We start from the raw sequence: 16,578 nt of genomic DNA, 5'->3' as shown, positions 1-16,578 counted from the left end.
ATTAAAAAAAAAAAAAAAAAACAACAAAACCTACGATTGTTTGTTCGTTCGTTTTTACAATCTCTTTTCTTTCTTTCTTTCTTTTTCAACCATGTAAAAAAAAAAACTTTCCACCAAAACTCTCGACCTAATTTCTATCATACGACACCATTAGTGACCCTGATAATTCGACGCATTAAGATGATCGTTATACAGAAATAGTTAAAACATAAGGGTGTCGAGGGAAAGGGAAAGAAGGACGGGAATTAGGGGAGAGGGGGTAGGGGGGGAGGAGGAGGGAGGGAAATCGCGAATGTCGCGTGCACGTTACAAAACACAATTAAAACTTTAACCGGTAGTGTTGGGTTGACGAGAACGAAGCTAATTTCCTGAACTCGCGCAGGACTAATTCCGTTATTGCGAATTTTCCTCGCGAAAGGACGTGTCGAGGGGTTTATTTTCAACGTCGGAAACTACTATCCTTGACTATCTATCTATCTATCCATCTATCTATCTATCTATCTCTGTCTCTGTCTCTTTCCATTCTCACCCTAGTCGTAGGTCGCGTCGTCCAGCAATCACCTTCCTACCTACTGCCACCCCCTCACCCCCCTCTCTTTCTCACTTCTCACCAAAACTTCCCCCCCCCTTACGTTGCCATCCCTTCATCGACCCTAGCCCCTCACCCTTCACCCCTAAACCAACCAAGCCACCCACCCACCCACTGAGTAACACGTTTACGTCGTAGGCGTTGAGCTTAACGAGCTATACCGAGTAAAACGTAACGATAACGACGAGCTTTAATACACGATGGCTCGACGTTTAAGCCGTAACTTTACGAGAGTGTGAGTGAGAGAGAGAGAGAGAGAGAGAGAGAGAGAGAGAGAGAGAGATAAAGGGAAAGAACAAAGCATTTTCAACGAAAATTCTCTGGGAACCACCACTCCGACGATTATTCAAAGTTATCCAATGAGATTTTCATGGCATTACGTGATGTTCTACTCGAATGTTTTTTTTTCCTGTGTTCTGTTTTTTCCCCCTTCTTTTTTTCTTTCTTTTATAATATTAGAAAAACTAAATGAAAGTTTGAAAGAGTGTTGCACGTATTTCGCGGTTATAACTTATTGTCAGTTTTCTTCTTTAAATTCAGTTCATCGATTTATATGTCTCATTAATCGTCATCTAATTTACACTGATAAAATTAATATAGATTGGAGGTTTCATATAATATATAAAAAGGATTGAAATTTATATTAAATATTATAACGCATAAGGATAATTTTTTGTTTACAACAAGAGGTTTTTTTTTCTTTTCTAACGTTTTATATAAAACTTTGTGATATAATATATATAATATAATATAATATAATATAATGATTCTTCTTCTTCTTCTTCTTCTTCTTATATTATAAATAAATTGTGAAATATGATAAATTCGTGCATATACAGTACCGTTCACGAGCCACAGGACAAACGTATTCGTTTATAAAAAAAAAATATATACAGAGTGAGTCAATAATTAAAAAAATAATAAGTAAATAAATGTCTTTTTTCTTTCTTCTTTTTTTTTTTTCTCTTTTGACTCAATCTATATATGCATTATACGCGTGTATAAAAATAATTGATTTACAAGAACGATTGTCTCGTATAACAAACATTAGTGTATATAAATTAAAATCATTTCAAAAAAAAAAAGTAACAAAAAATTTCTAAAACGATATTATATTCAATCATTTTATATATATATATACTCTTTCGCTTATCACTCGATTTTGCAATAGCTCTTCATTCAAGTATATCAAATTATTCGACTATTCATGAACAATAATACATCTGTACGTATAAACGTATATAATAATATATATATTTACGTACACAACAAGAGCTTCTCGATCGAGACGGAAACTCGACAAATACGAGCACCTTTAAATATGCATAATTCTTATATAAATATGTATAGAATAATTTAAATACTTTGATTTAAGCTTAATCTATTATACGTGCAAGACTACGGTGCATCTCATTCAACAAGCTCGATCGGTAAAATCGAATTAACGAATCGACCGTAACATTTTTCTTTTGAAATTCCCGCTGTAAAGAGCACCCCAGTGAAGGGTGGAGATGGGGGAGGGAGAAGGGGACGGAGATGATAGGGGTGGTGGTAGTGGTGGTGGTGGTGGTAGTGGTAGTGGTTTGGTTGAATTGCTTAAAATCTAACGACGTGTATCCCTTTGTACAATTAGAAATAAACAAAATGGAATATAAAAAAAAAAGGAATAATATTTCGACGATGACGGAAAATTCCTCCTCGAGTGGCATTTACGAGATCGAAATTCTTTTCATTATACTTTTTCCCTCGAAGTTACGATGAAAAAGAAATAATAATAATAATAATATTAGTAAAAAAAAAAAAAATTATAGAAGAACACGATCTTTTTTTAATCCCCCTTCATGCAATAGTAACTCGTTGCTTGGCTTATCAGTTCTCTCATCTTCTCTCTCCTTCTTCAAAACGATAATGATCGTTTCGTAAGAGACCAGTTTTCCTCCTTTTTTATCCTTTTCTTCTTAGGCGCCAATTATTTCGGCTCGACTAAACGCCACTGCAATCAGGATTTCTCTTTCTCTCTTTTTCGAATTGTTATAGTTCCGTCTGAAAAAAGAAAAAAAAAGGAAACATTTGAACATAGATGTTAACAATTTAATTAATAGCCCAGGTGCTACGATTATTTTTATTTTATTCAACTTTTATATAAGAGTTAACTATCGAATATCAATTGTGTAAGCTGCACGAGTGTGTAGTACTATCATTCACGAATAAACAAATCAAAATCTATATTGACGTTTCTGTTTGACTGCTTTCTCGTCAATGAATTTGTACAACGTAAACGTGTATAAATTTGTATCTATTATATTATTAAAACAAAAAAGAAAAGAAAAGAGAAAACAAAATATTTTTGTTATCCAAACGTGTGCGTAGAAAATGATTCCAAGATACTTACTTGTTTACGTTTCTACCCCAGTCAAAGTATCCTGATGATTTTCTTCATTTTCTTTAGTTTTTGGCAAGAATAAATAACGATAAACCGTGGAAGCTAGAATAGCACCACCGATTGGACCAATCCAAAAGACCCAATGATTTCTCCAATATCCATTCCAAATAGCTGGTGCGATTGACCTAGCTGGATTCAAGCTGCACCCGGTGTAAGGAATGAAGACGAAGCAAAGAACGGAAACACAAAATCCAAATCTCAGTGATACCGAATCCGAATTCTTTTCATTTCGTGGATCCCAAACGCCACATGCAAAGAATACCAATATACTGGTAGCAATGATTTCGGCTAACAATCCTTGGCAAATATTCATATTCTGATAAATGTCCGTTTTGCAGAATGAAATAGTATCCTCTGGATTTCCAGCATGTAACATACCACTTGGAGTTACTGCCTGAAAGTTTATAATTCAATTAGGATATGTTAATGTTATATTTAAATAAATACATTAGAATGAGAATATGAATTATTATTTAACACACAATCAGGTTAAATTAATTTTATGACAAATTCGTTGATAATATAATCCTAGACCATTTAATGTTCAATTTTAATTATTAATTTTGTTCTAGATTGTCGTATAATTTTTTTAATGTTTATTCGTATTAAATTTTTTCACGTTAAAAAATTATTCTTTTATAGGAAAAATAATACAATTACTGACTGACCTTTAGCAAACCGTAACCGAAGATTCCTCCTAAACATTGTGCAAAAATGTAGAGACCGGTCATTGGTAGAGACTTAAGTCCGAGGATTAAACTAGCCACTGTGATTGATGGATTTATGTGTGCTCCGCTAATATGACCTACGCACTGTGTGAACAAAATCAAAAATTAATAACAATTGATAATAACATTCATTTTAGTATAGAAAACAATTAAATTCAATATGCAATCAACGACCTGGCCACGTTGGATTACTTCCTTAAAATAAACACGTTTACTACTTTTACTTTTATATTGGATTACTAGTTTTCGTCAGATCACTAAAATAAAGCAACGTTAGTTAGGGTACAGTTAGTAACATAGATGGGTAACTGTTAATTACAGAAAGTCGTAATAACTTCTTTGATAGTATTGAATAAGTATGAGAATGTGTTTGTTAAATAAGTAACTGGAACACGTGAAAGAGAAAGTAAAAAGACACACTAATTTAACGGGCAAATATAATTGGAAAGAACGTTTTTTTTTTTTTTTTTTTCTTAGAAAACTATTTTGTAAGTAAATACCTGTATCGCAATCATGACTGCTAGCCCAAAACTCATAGAAATCTGATAGATTGGTGGAGTATTACCCATGCTCGCGACGCAACCCATGCATCCGACAAATACTAAAATTGCAGTGCCAATGATCTCTCCTAAAAGTGCCAAAATCGTATCGTGTATCGACTTTTCTTCCTTCATTAGGTCCTTTAACCCTGTAACACAATAACAGAAAAGATAATATATTAATTAAAAAAAATATATATTATATAATATAATTAATTCATTGATCCTTTCAATCAATCCATATGTCTATTTAATTTTGCTTAAACTCACTTTAATTGTATAACTCTGTTTTTTCTCTCTTTTTTTATATTTTAATTAATTTATTTATCAGTATTATATTTATTTTATCTTTATATTACTTTTATTTTTCAATATTTATTCTGGTTATGTAACAATGGATAATTCCCGTCAATATTTGAATAAACAATAAACACAATAAATATATATATTATATATATATTATTTTTTGGTACGAATCATGTCTCGTTTTAAACTTTATCTTCTATTGGTAAAAGAAACATTATCGAGTAAGAAAAAAAATTCTGAGTAAGTCGTTTCCTAAGGGATACAAAAGAACGTATAGTAGGTGGATAAATTTAAAAGAAAAAAAGAAAAATAAATTCATGAAAGATGAGGGGCAATCGGGCGTGACGTGAGACGAAAGTTTGCCGTTCTCGTGCACGATCGGCTTCCATTCGCGTACATGAAAAATAAATAATTCCTAAAGCACTTTGGAAAATCACGCTGGGCGAACTTTCAGAAGTCTAAATACATATTATATATATATATATATATATATATATTTAATATGTGTGTGGGGGTGTATGTACGCGTAGGTGGATGTGAGTATGTTCATAAAGAGAGAGAGAGAGGGAGGGAATAAAAAAAACAAGATAGGAAGAAAGTATAAATGTCGAAAACATTTTCATAAAGTTCGAGACGTTTGATATCAATTTTATTCTAGTAAATCTATATGTTTCTTTTAGATCTTCTACTTTACTTTAACAAATTAAATATAAAATACGGAGATAAATATTTAAAAGTATAAAAAGTAATATAATGTATTAATACACGATTTTTGACGTATTTTCTTTATTTCTATTTATTGTTAGTTGATCAGTATTGTATGTAATACGATAATAATGAGAAAAGTATGAAATAAATAATGATCGCGTTTATATCATTTTGTTTTTTTGTATTATTAATCAGCATCATAAAAGAATGAGAGAAACAAACAAGTGGAAGAAATTCAAAGTAGGAAGCTATTTTCTTCCGAATGAGCTAACTTCGAACAAAGTTTCACCGGCACAAAGTTTGTCGCCTAAATGTCAAATACGATTACTGGGATTTCCACAAACCGTTGGAGTTGCGAGGGTCAACGTTGAAATTTACATGAAAGCGAGTACGAGGTTATGCATATCCTAGTGAAATAACTATGCATCCCTTATTTGCAGTTCGTTATTTTAGAAATTTGACAAATAAAAAAGAAGATTAGAAAAATATAAATATATTAGTTTGCCAACTAAGTTATCAGATGTATTTTTCAATGTTTTCAAACTTTGTTTTTCGATCAAAATTAACAATTAATTAATCAATTATGTATATATTCTCCCTTGTTAAAATTTAAAAAAAAACGCTGGGAACTCTCAGTTGCCAATTTAATAGTTCGACATTGACATTATCCATTTTTAATCAATTCAATTTAAATATCATAAACGAAGATTGTACCGATATTAATTATTCATTTCAAAAATGAAAAACTTAATAATAACAATTTACAATTAATATTTATTTCATATTTATAAAAACTTTTCACATAACGAAAGAAACAAATTTTACGCACAAGATGCTAGGTGATCTCTTATTTACTCGTGCACGTATTATCATCTGATACATACAAACATATACATATGTAACACATACATATATAATACATAAGTCTCCGTATACTCCTAAATTATACAGAGAGATTCCGCCGAACGTTCACATCGGTATTACAATCCTGTTCTCTTAATTAACCGTATGTGGTTTAGGATATAATTGGATTCAATAACGAACTCGTAATATTGAAAACGTTGATAATCCGTCGTTATGAAGTGTCATGATTATTATATTAAAAAGAAAAAAACGAAGACAAAAAACTCGTCAATTATACTAGTACATCATAAAACGAAATAATTTTACGAAGGCTCGTATCAAAATCCTATTGATTATTTTTCTTTTTCTTTCTCATTTCAAAAAATACGATAGTTAATATAAATCGTATATATATAAATTTATATATAGATATAAATGTATATTATNATAATATACATTTATATCTATATATAAATTTATATATATACGATTTATATTAACTATCGTATTTTTTGAAATGAGAAAGAAAAAGAAAAATAATCAATAGGATTTTGATACGAGCCTTCGTAAAATTATTTCGTTTTATGATGTACTAGTATAATTGACGAGTTTTTTGTCTTCGTTTTTTTCTTTTTAATATAATAATCATGACACTTCATAACGACGGATTATCAACGTTTTCAATATTACGAGTTCGTTATTGAATCCAATTATATCCTAAACCACATACGGTTAATTAAGAGAACAGGATTGTAATACCGATGTGAACGTTCGGCGGAATCTCTCTGTATAATTTAGGAGTATACGGAGACTTATGTATTATATATGTATGTGTTACATATGTATATGTTTGTATGTATCAGATGATAATACGTGCACGAGTAAATAAGAGATCACCTAGCATCTTGTGCGTAAAATTTGTTTCTTTCGTTATGTGAAAAGTTTTTATAAATATGAAATAAATATTAATTGTAAATTGTTATTATTAAGTTTTTCATTTTTGAAATGAATAATTAATATCGGTACAATCTTCGTTTATGATATTTAAATTGAATTGATTAAAAATGGATAATGTCAATGTCGAACTATTAAATTGGCAACTGAGAGTTCCCAGCGTTTTTTTTTAAATTTTAACAAGGGAGAATATATACATAATTGATTAATTAATTGTTAATTTTGATCGAAAAACAAAGTTTGAAAACATTGAAAAATACATCTGATAACTTAGTTGGCAAACTAATATATTTATATTTTTCTAATCTTCTTTTTTATTTGTCAAATTTCTAAAATAACGAACTGCAAATAAGGGATGCATAGTTATTTCACTAGGATATGCATAACCTCGTACTCGCTTTCATGTAAATTTCAACGTTGACCCTCGCAACTCCAACGGTTTGTGGAAATCCCAGTAATCGTATTTGACATTTAGGCGACAAACTTTGTGCCGGTGAAACTTTGTTCGAAGTTAGCTCATTCGGAAGAAAATAGCTTCCTACTTTGAATTTCTTCCACTTGTTTGTTTCTCTCATTCTTTTATGATGCTGATTAATAATACAAAAAAACAAAATGATATAAACGCGATCATTATTTATTTCATACTTTTCTCATTATTATCGTATTACATACAATACTGATCAACTAACAATAAATAGAAATAAAGAAAATACGTCAAAAATCGTGTATTAATACATTATATTACTTTTTATACTTTTAAATATTTATCTCCGTATTTTATATTTAATTTGTTAAAGTAAAGTAGAAGATCTAAAAGAAACATATAGATTTACTAGAATAAAATTGATATCAAACGTCTCGAACTTTATGAAAATGTTTTCGACATTTATACTTTCTTCCTATCTTGTTTTTTTTATTCCCTCCCTCTCTCTCTCTCTTTATGAACATACTCACATCCACCTACGCGTACATACACCCCCACACACATATTAAATATATATATATATATATATTTTAAACGATTAACGTTTCTTTTTTATTTTTTTTTTTATTTTTCTTTTTTTATTACACGAGAAAGGGGATTTGCAGGTTTTGTAATTTGAACGTAGCGTGTAACAACGCACGCGAAATAATTGTCGTTTGTTCGTAGAAAGGATTTCCACGAGAAATTATTCCAGTACTTTCCATTGCATTTTTTTCTTCTACTTTAATCTTTTTTTTTTTTTGTATTTGTTAGTTTCAAGATCGACCGACCGACAGACGGACAGGTAGACATGCAGACAGACAGACAGACAGACAGACCGCTCGCTCGATAACGATCTCCCGTTTTCTAATTAAAAACGAAGCTAGACCAGAGAATACGCGATAATTACGATGAAAGTTTCAGCCGAAGCTCGTTTATTGCGCGAAACTCGTGAAAGTAAAATGTAACTTTAGTTACCAATTTTCCGCCCGACTGTTGAATCTTTCTCAAAGGCATAATTTTTTTCGGGGGGTGGGTTTTTTTTTGTTTTTTTTTTTTTTTTTCGTTTTTCTTTTTGTTCCTGTTGATATTTCCCTCTTGGATTTTAATCAAGCAGATATCAGAGGATTATTCTCGTCCTCTCGTAAAAAACGTTATGAAGTATTTCGCGATTATATTATATTTCTTTTTTATTTTTATTTTTATTCGTTAAAATAAGATTTTTTCATCGAATTTATTTTGTTCGCGTGTGTCATTGCAATATTATTCAAATACCCCGATTAATCGGCGGAATATATATATATATATATGTATTATATCGATTATATATTTTTTATTTTAGATTTATTTTTAAATATCAACGAAGCAGGAAAAATAAGATGATTTTTTAAAAGGTAACAAGTTGATAAGAAGGAAAAAGACATTATTGAACGATAATATCGTCGAATTTAGTCAAAAGGAATATAATTTTACGATTCGTTAACTTCATACCGACTGGGATAACGTTGATAATTGATGTTATCATAAAATTACAGGAATCTACATTAACTATTAAATAAAGTATACGTTTTTAATAGATTTATAATAAATTATTTTGTTAATCGAAATAATTTACGTATATTAAATATAGTAATGTCAATTTCTAATATTAATATATTATAAGAAAGTTATTTCATTTTTATTATATTATCGAATAAATGTACCACGTGTATTTATAATAAAAGTTCTTTGGTTCAGTGTAAATGACTATAACGATAGTCTCTGGAATTGACCGAACCGAAAACGAGAGACGTGCTTTCCATTAACTATCCGATATTCAGGAAAGCTTCGATCGAGAATACTGTAACTTAAAAGCAGAATTTTGTTACTATCACGTATGTAGACACGTGTATATTGCTGTTCGTGTTGGTTATCCAATTCGCTGCTCAATGAAAACTCATTTTCCCTACGGTACAATGGTTTTTCTCAATGGAATTCTGTCGTATATCTAGTGACATAAAAGAAATTGAAAAAAAAAAAAAGAAAAAAGAACGGACAAATAGATAAATAAGAATAAAAAAAATGTAAGAAAAAAAAAGAGAACGAGTTTTATATAATATATAATAATATATTATTATAAGTTTTATATAATAAATAATACCATATTATAATATAGTTTATATAATACATATCTGTGTGTGTGTGTGTGTGTAATATAAAGCATAAAAATATAGTTTCATCCATCGTTCTAATTCGGTACTCGTAATTTGGCATACTCAATATTTTCCTTTATTCAACAAATTTTCTTCATTGATACTTGTATTTTCTTCTTTCCTATCCCTAGAGGAACGGTATACCTTCGACATTCAATTAACCAAGCTAATTAGGATGTAGACTTGTGGTTCGATGAAAGCACGATATCGAGATTGCCGATAAGGACTTTGACTGACTCCCAAGAGGATTAGTTACTTCTTGATAATGCGATGTTTACACGCGATCTCATCGAGAAACGAAATAACCATACATTATTTTCAATATAATTAACAGTTATTATTCTTAATATCGAGGAAAATTTCGTACACGTTCGTACGCAACAACAACAACAATAAAAAATTACTACAAAATCTTGTGAAAACAATTATGAAACTATATAACTATTCTTTAGAAGGAAAGAAAAAATAAGATTAAATTCTTTCGAAATACAGTGTACTATCATTTATTTATTATTATTTTAATTGTAATAGAAAAATATAATAGAATACTATAAAGAGAACGGGTAATAGTATTGATAATAAAAAAAAAGTTACATAATAATTTTTCTTTTTTTTCTCTTTTTTTTTTCAAACAACCCGATCGAATCGACTAGTTCCAAAGTTGATTTCGATTCGACTGCCGTGGCCAATATTTGACTTTGCCTTCGTGTAACGAACTGGATTGACTATTTAATTTCACGATCGGTAATAAAAGTCAGGTAAAACATTTGCAACTACGAAGACAATTTTTTTTCTCGAGCCAATATTATACAAATTTCTATGGTAGTCAATTTTGTTCCTTTTTTTGGGAAATATTTCATCGTGTACGTTGCCGTTTTTTTTTTGTTTTTTCTTTATTTTTTTTCATTTATTTATTTACTTATTTATTATAGATTATTCTGATCTTCACATGATCCAATGCAACTCGCGTTTTCAGTCGTCACGGACGAAATGTCGAGAAATGAAATTCGCGATGGGAAACCTCGGTTTGAAAGTAACTTCGGTACGTTGCTAAGACCGTTGCATAAATCCGTTTCAGTTGAGAGAAAACTGGGGGAATTAGGGTGGGGGGAGGAGGGTCGGGAGGATTGAAAGATAAAATAAAAGGAACGAAGAAAAGAAAACGATAGGAGAAGAATTACGAAGATTCGAATTCGTGATGCTATTTCAAAGTGATATGTATAATACATATGTAAGATGATGTGCATACACTTACTTCTTTGAACTTTGATATTTCGATAAAACGATTATGGTTTATATAAGAATTACATTGAAATTTTTATTTTGTAACGTTTATTATTATGATGAATAATCGTTCGAACACACATCAAAAATCGATTCAAAACTCACGCAAGCTTTATAATTTTAATGTATTTATTATATTATTCAATTCATTTTTATATATATATATATATATATAATTATCCCGCGAAATTACTTTTATACGACAATGATTTGAATTTATTTTCAGAAACAATTAAAACTTAATCGTAACTTTATTCCATTTTATGTAGAATTTTGTATTCAGGTTACTTTCATGAATTAAACTGTGACCCAAATGTATAACAAATGATAGAGGAAGGAAATAGAAAGTAATTTTTATAGACGTGTACATTGTTGTAGAGATCGATAGATCAAGGTGTTAGGAAGAGAGTAGATTGTGAATTACACGTGCATCGTATGTTTTGCAAGTGTGACAGTAGGTCAAGTGCGCGGTGAATGGCCGGAGGAGAGGCCTCAAAGACCGGAGACGATACTACTACGCTCGAGTTGTTTTCCTCGTTAAAGTAAGGAACAATCTTTTTCTTCTCATTTCTCCGTTTGTTCGATCAAACTTTTATTACGCGATCTTACGAATTTAATTACATAGAATATTATTAGAAAATTATACAGAAAATATCCAAAAGATCTTCTTACAACTGAACCCCAACAGAATTCTTTCTTACCTATCGTCAAAATGTATATTACATTAATTGATAAAATAATCTGCCGAATGTTTATCATGAACTAATTGCAAAGAGAAAAATTCGAGATTAAAGAGAACAACGTTTTATTCGTTTGACTGAAAAAAAAAACAAAAGGAAGATAAAATAATGGCATACTCCTTTATTTTACAGGAGGAAATAAAAAGAAAAAGAACATAATATAACACCAAAGTTGAAAATATGTATTCACGAATCATAGAATTCACGCGTTTGATTGCACAACTGTGAAGTAGGAAGCTCCCGTTTAAATGTCGTTTCCTTCGGCATAGTGTAAAAGAAGGAAGAGACATTTGTAAACAGTAATGAATGTAAATACGTAGTACTTCGGACGTTGTAACTCTTTTCTCAGCTAGTTTGCTATTACTTTTAACAAAAGGATAGAAAGACATTGTCTTATTTAATCGTATCTGTAGAAACTGACATTTTCCTAGGTCTCTTATTCGTATATGTATGCGTGCACTACGTATATATTTATATCGTCGTCTCTTGCAACTTTGAAATGAAAAGAAGGGAAGAGAAAGATAGAGAAGAAGAAGAAAAAAAGAAAAAAAAAGGAGAAAGAAACAAAGTGGAGCAAGGAACGAGGAACGAGAACGTTCTCGTGAGAACGAACGAATGAACGAACGAACGTTCGAAGGAAGAAGGGTCGTGCTGAATTACGATGGCTCTTGATAAATCGCTCGTTTAAAGTTTAGACGAAGTTTAGAGCGAGTATTAGGTTAACGGTAAAGTTTCCTTGCGCGAACTTCGGACCCTTCGAGAAATTTTCCTTCACTGGTTATAAACAGAAAGTATGTGTCGTCGTTGAATGAATTCTCTCAACAGATCTAGGTGACATTTACTTGTACATTACTTTTCATATTATTAATAATTATCTTTATTTTGTTATTATTATTATCATTGAAACGATATATATCATTTTTTCAAATGGTGTGATCTTTCTTTTTTATTCATTTTCATAAGATTAATTCTTCGTCGATTTGAAATGAATAAAACGTGTCGTTAATTATTTAGAAATTATTATTATTATTATTATTATGTCCCCAATTAAATTATATTATATTTATTTAACGATAATAGAAAGAGAGAGATGTATTTTATTTCGTGATAATAAAAAATTAATGACAACTATATACACGTTGGTTTGGTATTGACCGACAAATCTTTTAATAACTTCCTTCCGTCATTATTTCGCGCGAATTCATTGACTCTTTCCGGTGACAGGTAAATGCATCCCGTTCTCATTACTCGAACTACTTTCTACGCAAGATCGAGGATACACACAAGAACCTCGATCATTCCCTACGTTTCACCATCAACGATTCTTCTAAAGATTAATGACCTCGAACTAGTATACGAAGACTAACACTCGATTTGATGAGAAGGAAAATTCGAAAAACGAGTCTTTAATGACGAGTTGTCGTACGATAGATCACGAATCTCGAATGATTGCAATTTTAATCTGTCGTTTATAAATTACCAAGAGACATATTTATAATTACAAAAATGAAACGTAATAAATGAAAATAATTTGGAAAGAACTGTAAATGTAATCATTATAATATCTATAATAAAAAATAATTACAAAATAAATGTATAAATAAAAGAACGATTATTAAAAATAATAAAATGACTTTTTAAAAAGTTAGGCAAACGTATATGTATATGATGATGTTCTATGTTGAGTTTGCACAAATGAAGGACGGAAGAATAAAACCGAGATAGTAGTCTCTTCTTACGTTTACTACTACCCCTTAATTGCTATCTAATTTCATTAGCAAGATTCTTAAAATATAACGGAGTAGATACGAAGCACCTTATAGCATCGTAAAAACATCCGGGACGTACGTTTCTATGTGCCAGAACATTCAACGCGCTTTCTTTTGTAGAAAATGTAACAGAAGTAAATGTAATACGAGTTGCTCTCTTCGAAAGTCAATTTCTCTCGATATACAAAACCAACGGGAAAGATTAAAAAATTGACTTTTCAACGATGTTTAATAATTAATCGTATAATATATATAAAAAAAAAACAATATTCATTTTAATCAATTTAAAAGTTAATAATAATATTCGATATTAATTTTATTACGTTATTAAATTGCATTATGCAATCGTATCAAATATTAACGATACTTTTTATTATATTTTATAAAATATTACGTTGTGTGTGTGTGGATTTATTCAATACAATATTGAATTGCATTTATTTAACAGAAATTCAATTTTATATATACATATATTTATTTATTCTCTGTTTGGAAAAAAGAACCGTAACGGATTTATTAATGGGATTATCGTACGAAATGAAAAGAAAAAAAAAAAGTACCTCGTACGCATGATTAAGTTGCAATTTTACGTAATAATAACTACGCATGAGTTATCGTTAAATCGATTATCATTTTACGGTTAGTATGAATTTATGCGCTTGGATGTTTTTTCTTTTTTTTTTTTGTAATTTTCTTTCCATCGTTTGAATTTTCCTTCGTCTCATTTCGATATCATTAACCTTTCCCCCCCCCTCCCCCCGGATATTATTTACTATATGGAAAGAAGAAGAGTTTTGAACCCACGCCTCGTTAATTTAATGCATCAACCTTTTCGCGTGTTTTCTTTTTTTTCTTTTAGTTCGTAAGGAGAAAACAGCGTGAATATCAATCGAATTTTGTTGTAACCTAATTTTCAGTCCGCCGGAGTTGTGGAACATCGTTTAGAATGCAACCGACAGAAATACGTCCTTTCTATCCTATACTTTCTTTCCTTTCCTCCTTGAGAAATCAACGAGGAAGAAAATGAAATATGGTCGAAACGATACTACTACTTATCTTGTTTTACAGATTTACGAGATACTCAATGGCCATTTGCCAGAAATTCACCTGTTATGTAAGAATCGAAACGTGCCTAAGTAGTTTGATGAGATTTCGAATAGTCAGTCGTAAATACACACGCGGAGAAAAAAAAAAACAAATCTATAATGTGTATGTTTAAATGAATCGACGAAAATGTTTTTTATTATTGTTAATTCATTTCTCTTAAAAATTATTACTTAACGATCCAAATTAAAATATATTAATTCGTTAGTAAAATCATGCGGTAGGAAAAATTTTTTATGTGTATATAGAAAAATTGTGAATTGAAAGGAAAAAAAAAAAAAAAGGAAAACGAACGCCAATGATTATTTTCAAAAGAAATTTAATAACGAGTTCGCGTGTGATAATATGATCTCTCGCGAAAGTTTCGGTTTAATTACTTACAGTTGTGTATGTGTGTTTTGTATTAATTTACGATTAGTTAGATCGTTAATGCTAAAATATATGAAAGTAACACTATTAATGTAGTGTAATAATATTATTGATTTTCGATAAAATTCAATATAATTGAACTCACAAGGTGCTTTGAGCTTTTCCTTAGCACTTCTGATACCCGCGTTTGATCTCAATGCTAGTCCAATGTTTTTCGTTGATTTACCAACGGAATTTTCCGTAATACCTGGAGGTGATATTATCGAGATTCCACCTTGTTCCATGTTGATCAAACTTATTATTTAATTAACTGATATTCAAACTCTATATCCGGATCACTGAAAGCACAGATAAATTTTTATTAACTTTTCGTTAATTATTTGCTTTTCTTTTGTGTGTTTTATATATATACCTAATTTTTGAATTTCAACAATGAACAGAATATTTATCGTCAGTTAAAAATGACAGAAATACTTTTACTTTTTTTTTTTTTTTTTTTGAAAATAGAAATTTTCCTTTAATCAATATCATGTATAGTTACATACGTGTTAGTGTTGTGTACACTGCATTTTCTATCATAGCTTTATTATCATCAAAGTCTTACTTCGACTAACATAAACGACTAAATCAAAGTGAAATACGACTACTCTTATTATGCATATATTTATATAAATACACCCTATGATTTCTTATCTTTCAAAGCAAAAGTAAATTACAAGTGAATCTATTTTTGTTTCTATCTAGAAATGCAGCTAGATCAAATATAAAAACGTATTTATAAAGGTATATATAGTGGTTATCATTAAAACATGAATCTCAGAGGAAACATATTAATTTATTCGCATTTTAATAACGTTGACGTGTATATTTGTCAAAAAAAAAAGAAAAAGAAAAGATAAGAAATTAACAAGCGAATTTTCGTTCATATTCGTTATATCAACTTTTACTCTGATTATTACCGATAATTACCATCTATGTAATCATTACCAGAAAACGAAGTTTGTAAAAAAGAAATTAAAATAAAAGATATTCAAAAAGAGAGACGCGAATTTTAATACGATACGGTATTTACTTAAGTATATAGAAAATAAAAAGGAAAGAAGGAGATAGAAAAAATATCAGATATTACACAGTGACGAGTGCAAACACGGAATAATAAATCGATAACGAGCTTACCGTTGAACGAGCCGCTTCTTATTACGAAGATTTCGATGCGAGCAAAAAGAACAAACAGAAAAAAAAATAAACAACTTCTCTCGAGTTGATAATAATGTTTATCCGATTATTGAAAAATAATTAAAAAAAATTTCAATTAACAAAAAAATCAAATAATAATAATAATAAAAGGAAATATAAAATGTTAATTTTCAACACGACACTCTCGAAGAAACCAAAAATATGCAATGAAATGAAATTTTGCTGACACTTTTTTCTTATTTTTTGTTGTTGTTTTCTTTTTCTTTTTCTTTTTGTTAATTCTTATTTGAAAAAGATACACAAGGTTGATCTTTTATTCCACGCTGGTTTCGATGAGACTGAATCGTTTC

At 29.8% G+C, this 16,578-nt stretch overlaps 1 protein-coding gene across 1 annotated transcript; it reads right to left on the bottom strand.

Moving 5' to 3' along the window:
• Positions 1-1,370: 1,370 nt before the first annotated feature.
• Positions 1,371-16,317, bottom strand: LOC106788361 (aquaporin-like). The gene is made up of 6 exons (XM_014751542.1): positions 16,208-16,317; positions 15,177-15,369; positions 4,261-4,448; positions 3,701-3,844; positions 2,982-3,426; positions 1,371-2,632 (listed from the first exon to the last, which is right to left on the bottom strand). Exons 2-5 carry the CDS (start codon positions 15,313-15,315, stop codon positions 2,986-2,988), a joined length of 912 nt encoding a protein of 303 aa, XP_014607028.1. The 5' UTR covers positions 15,316-15,369; positions 16,208-16,317; the 3' UTR covers positions 1,371-2,632; positions 2,982-2,985.
• Positions 16,318-16,578: the final 261 nt, after the last annotated feature.

Source organism: Polistes canadensis, unplaced genomic scaffold (genome assembly GCF_001313835.1).
Source record: "Polistes canadensis isolate GaletaPanama2010 unplaced genomic scaffold, ASM131383v1 scaffold_137, whole genome shotgun sequence".
Classification (NCBI taxonomy): Eukaryota; Metazoa; Arthropoda; class Insecta; order Hymenoptera; family Vespidae; genus Polistes; species Polistes canadensis.
This window is presented reverse-complemented; position numbering and strand designations above follow the sequence as displayed.

Bases quoted from the DNA above. Each gene is read 5' to 3' on its own strand.
- LOC106788361 (XM_014751542.1), bottom strand. From the start codon at position 15,315: ATGGAACAAGGTGGAATCTCGATAATATCACCTCCAGGTATTACGGAA. The intron at 4,449-15,176 runs GTGAGTTCAATT...ATTGTGTTACAG, and splicing joins GGAAAAGCTCAAAGCACCTT to GGTTAAAGGACCTAATGAAG. The intron at 3,427-3,700 runs GTCAGTCAGTAA...ATAAACTTTCAG, and splicing joins TCGGTTACGGTTTGCTAAAG to GCAGTAACTCCAAGTGGTAT.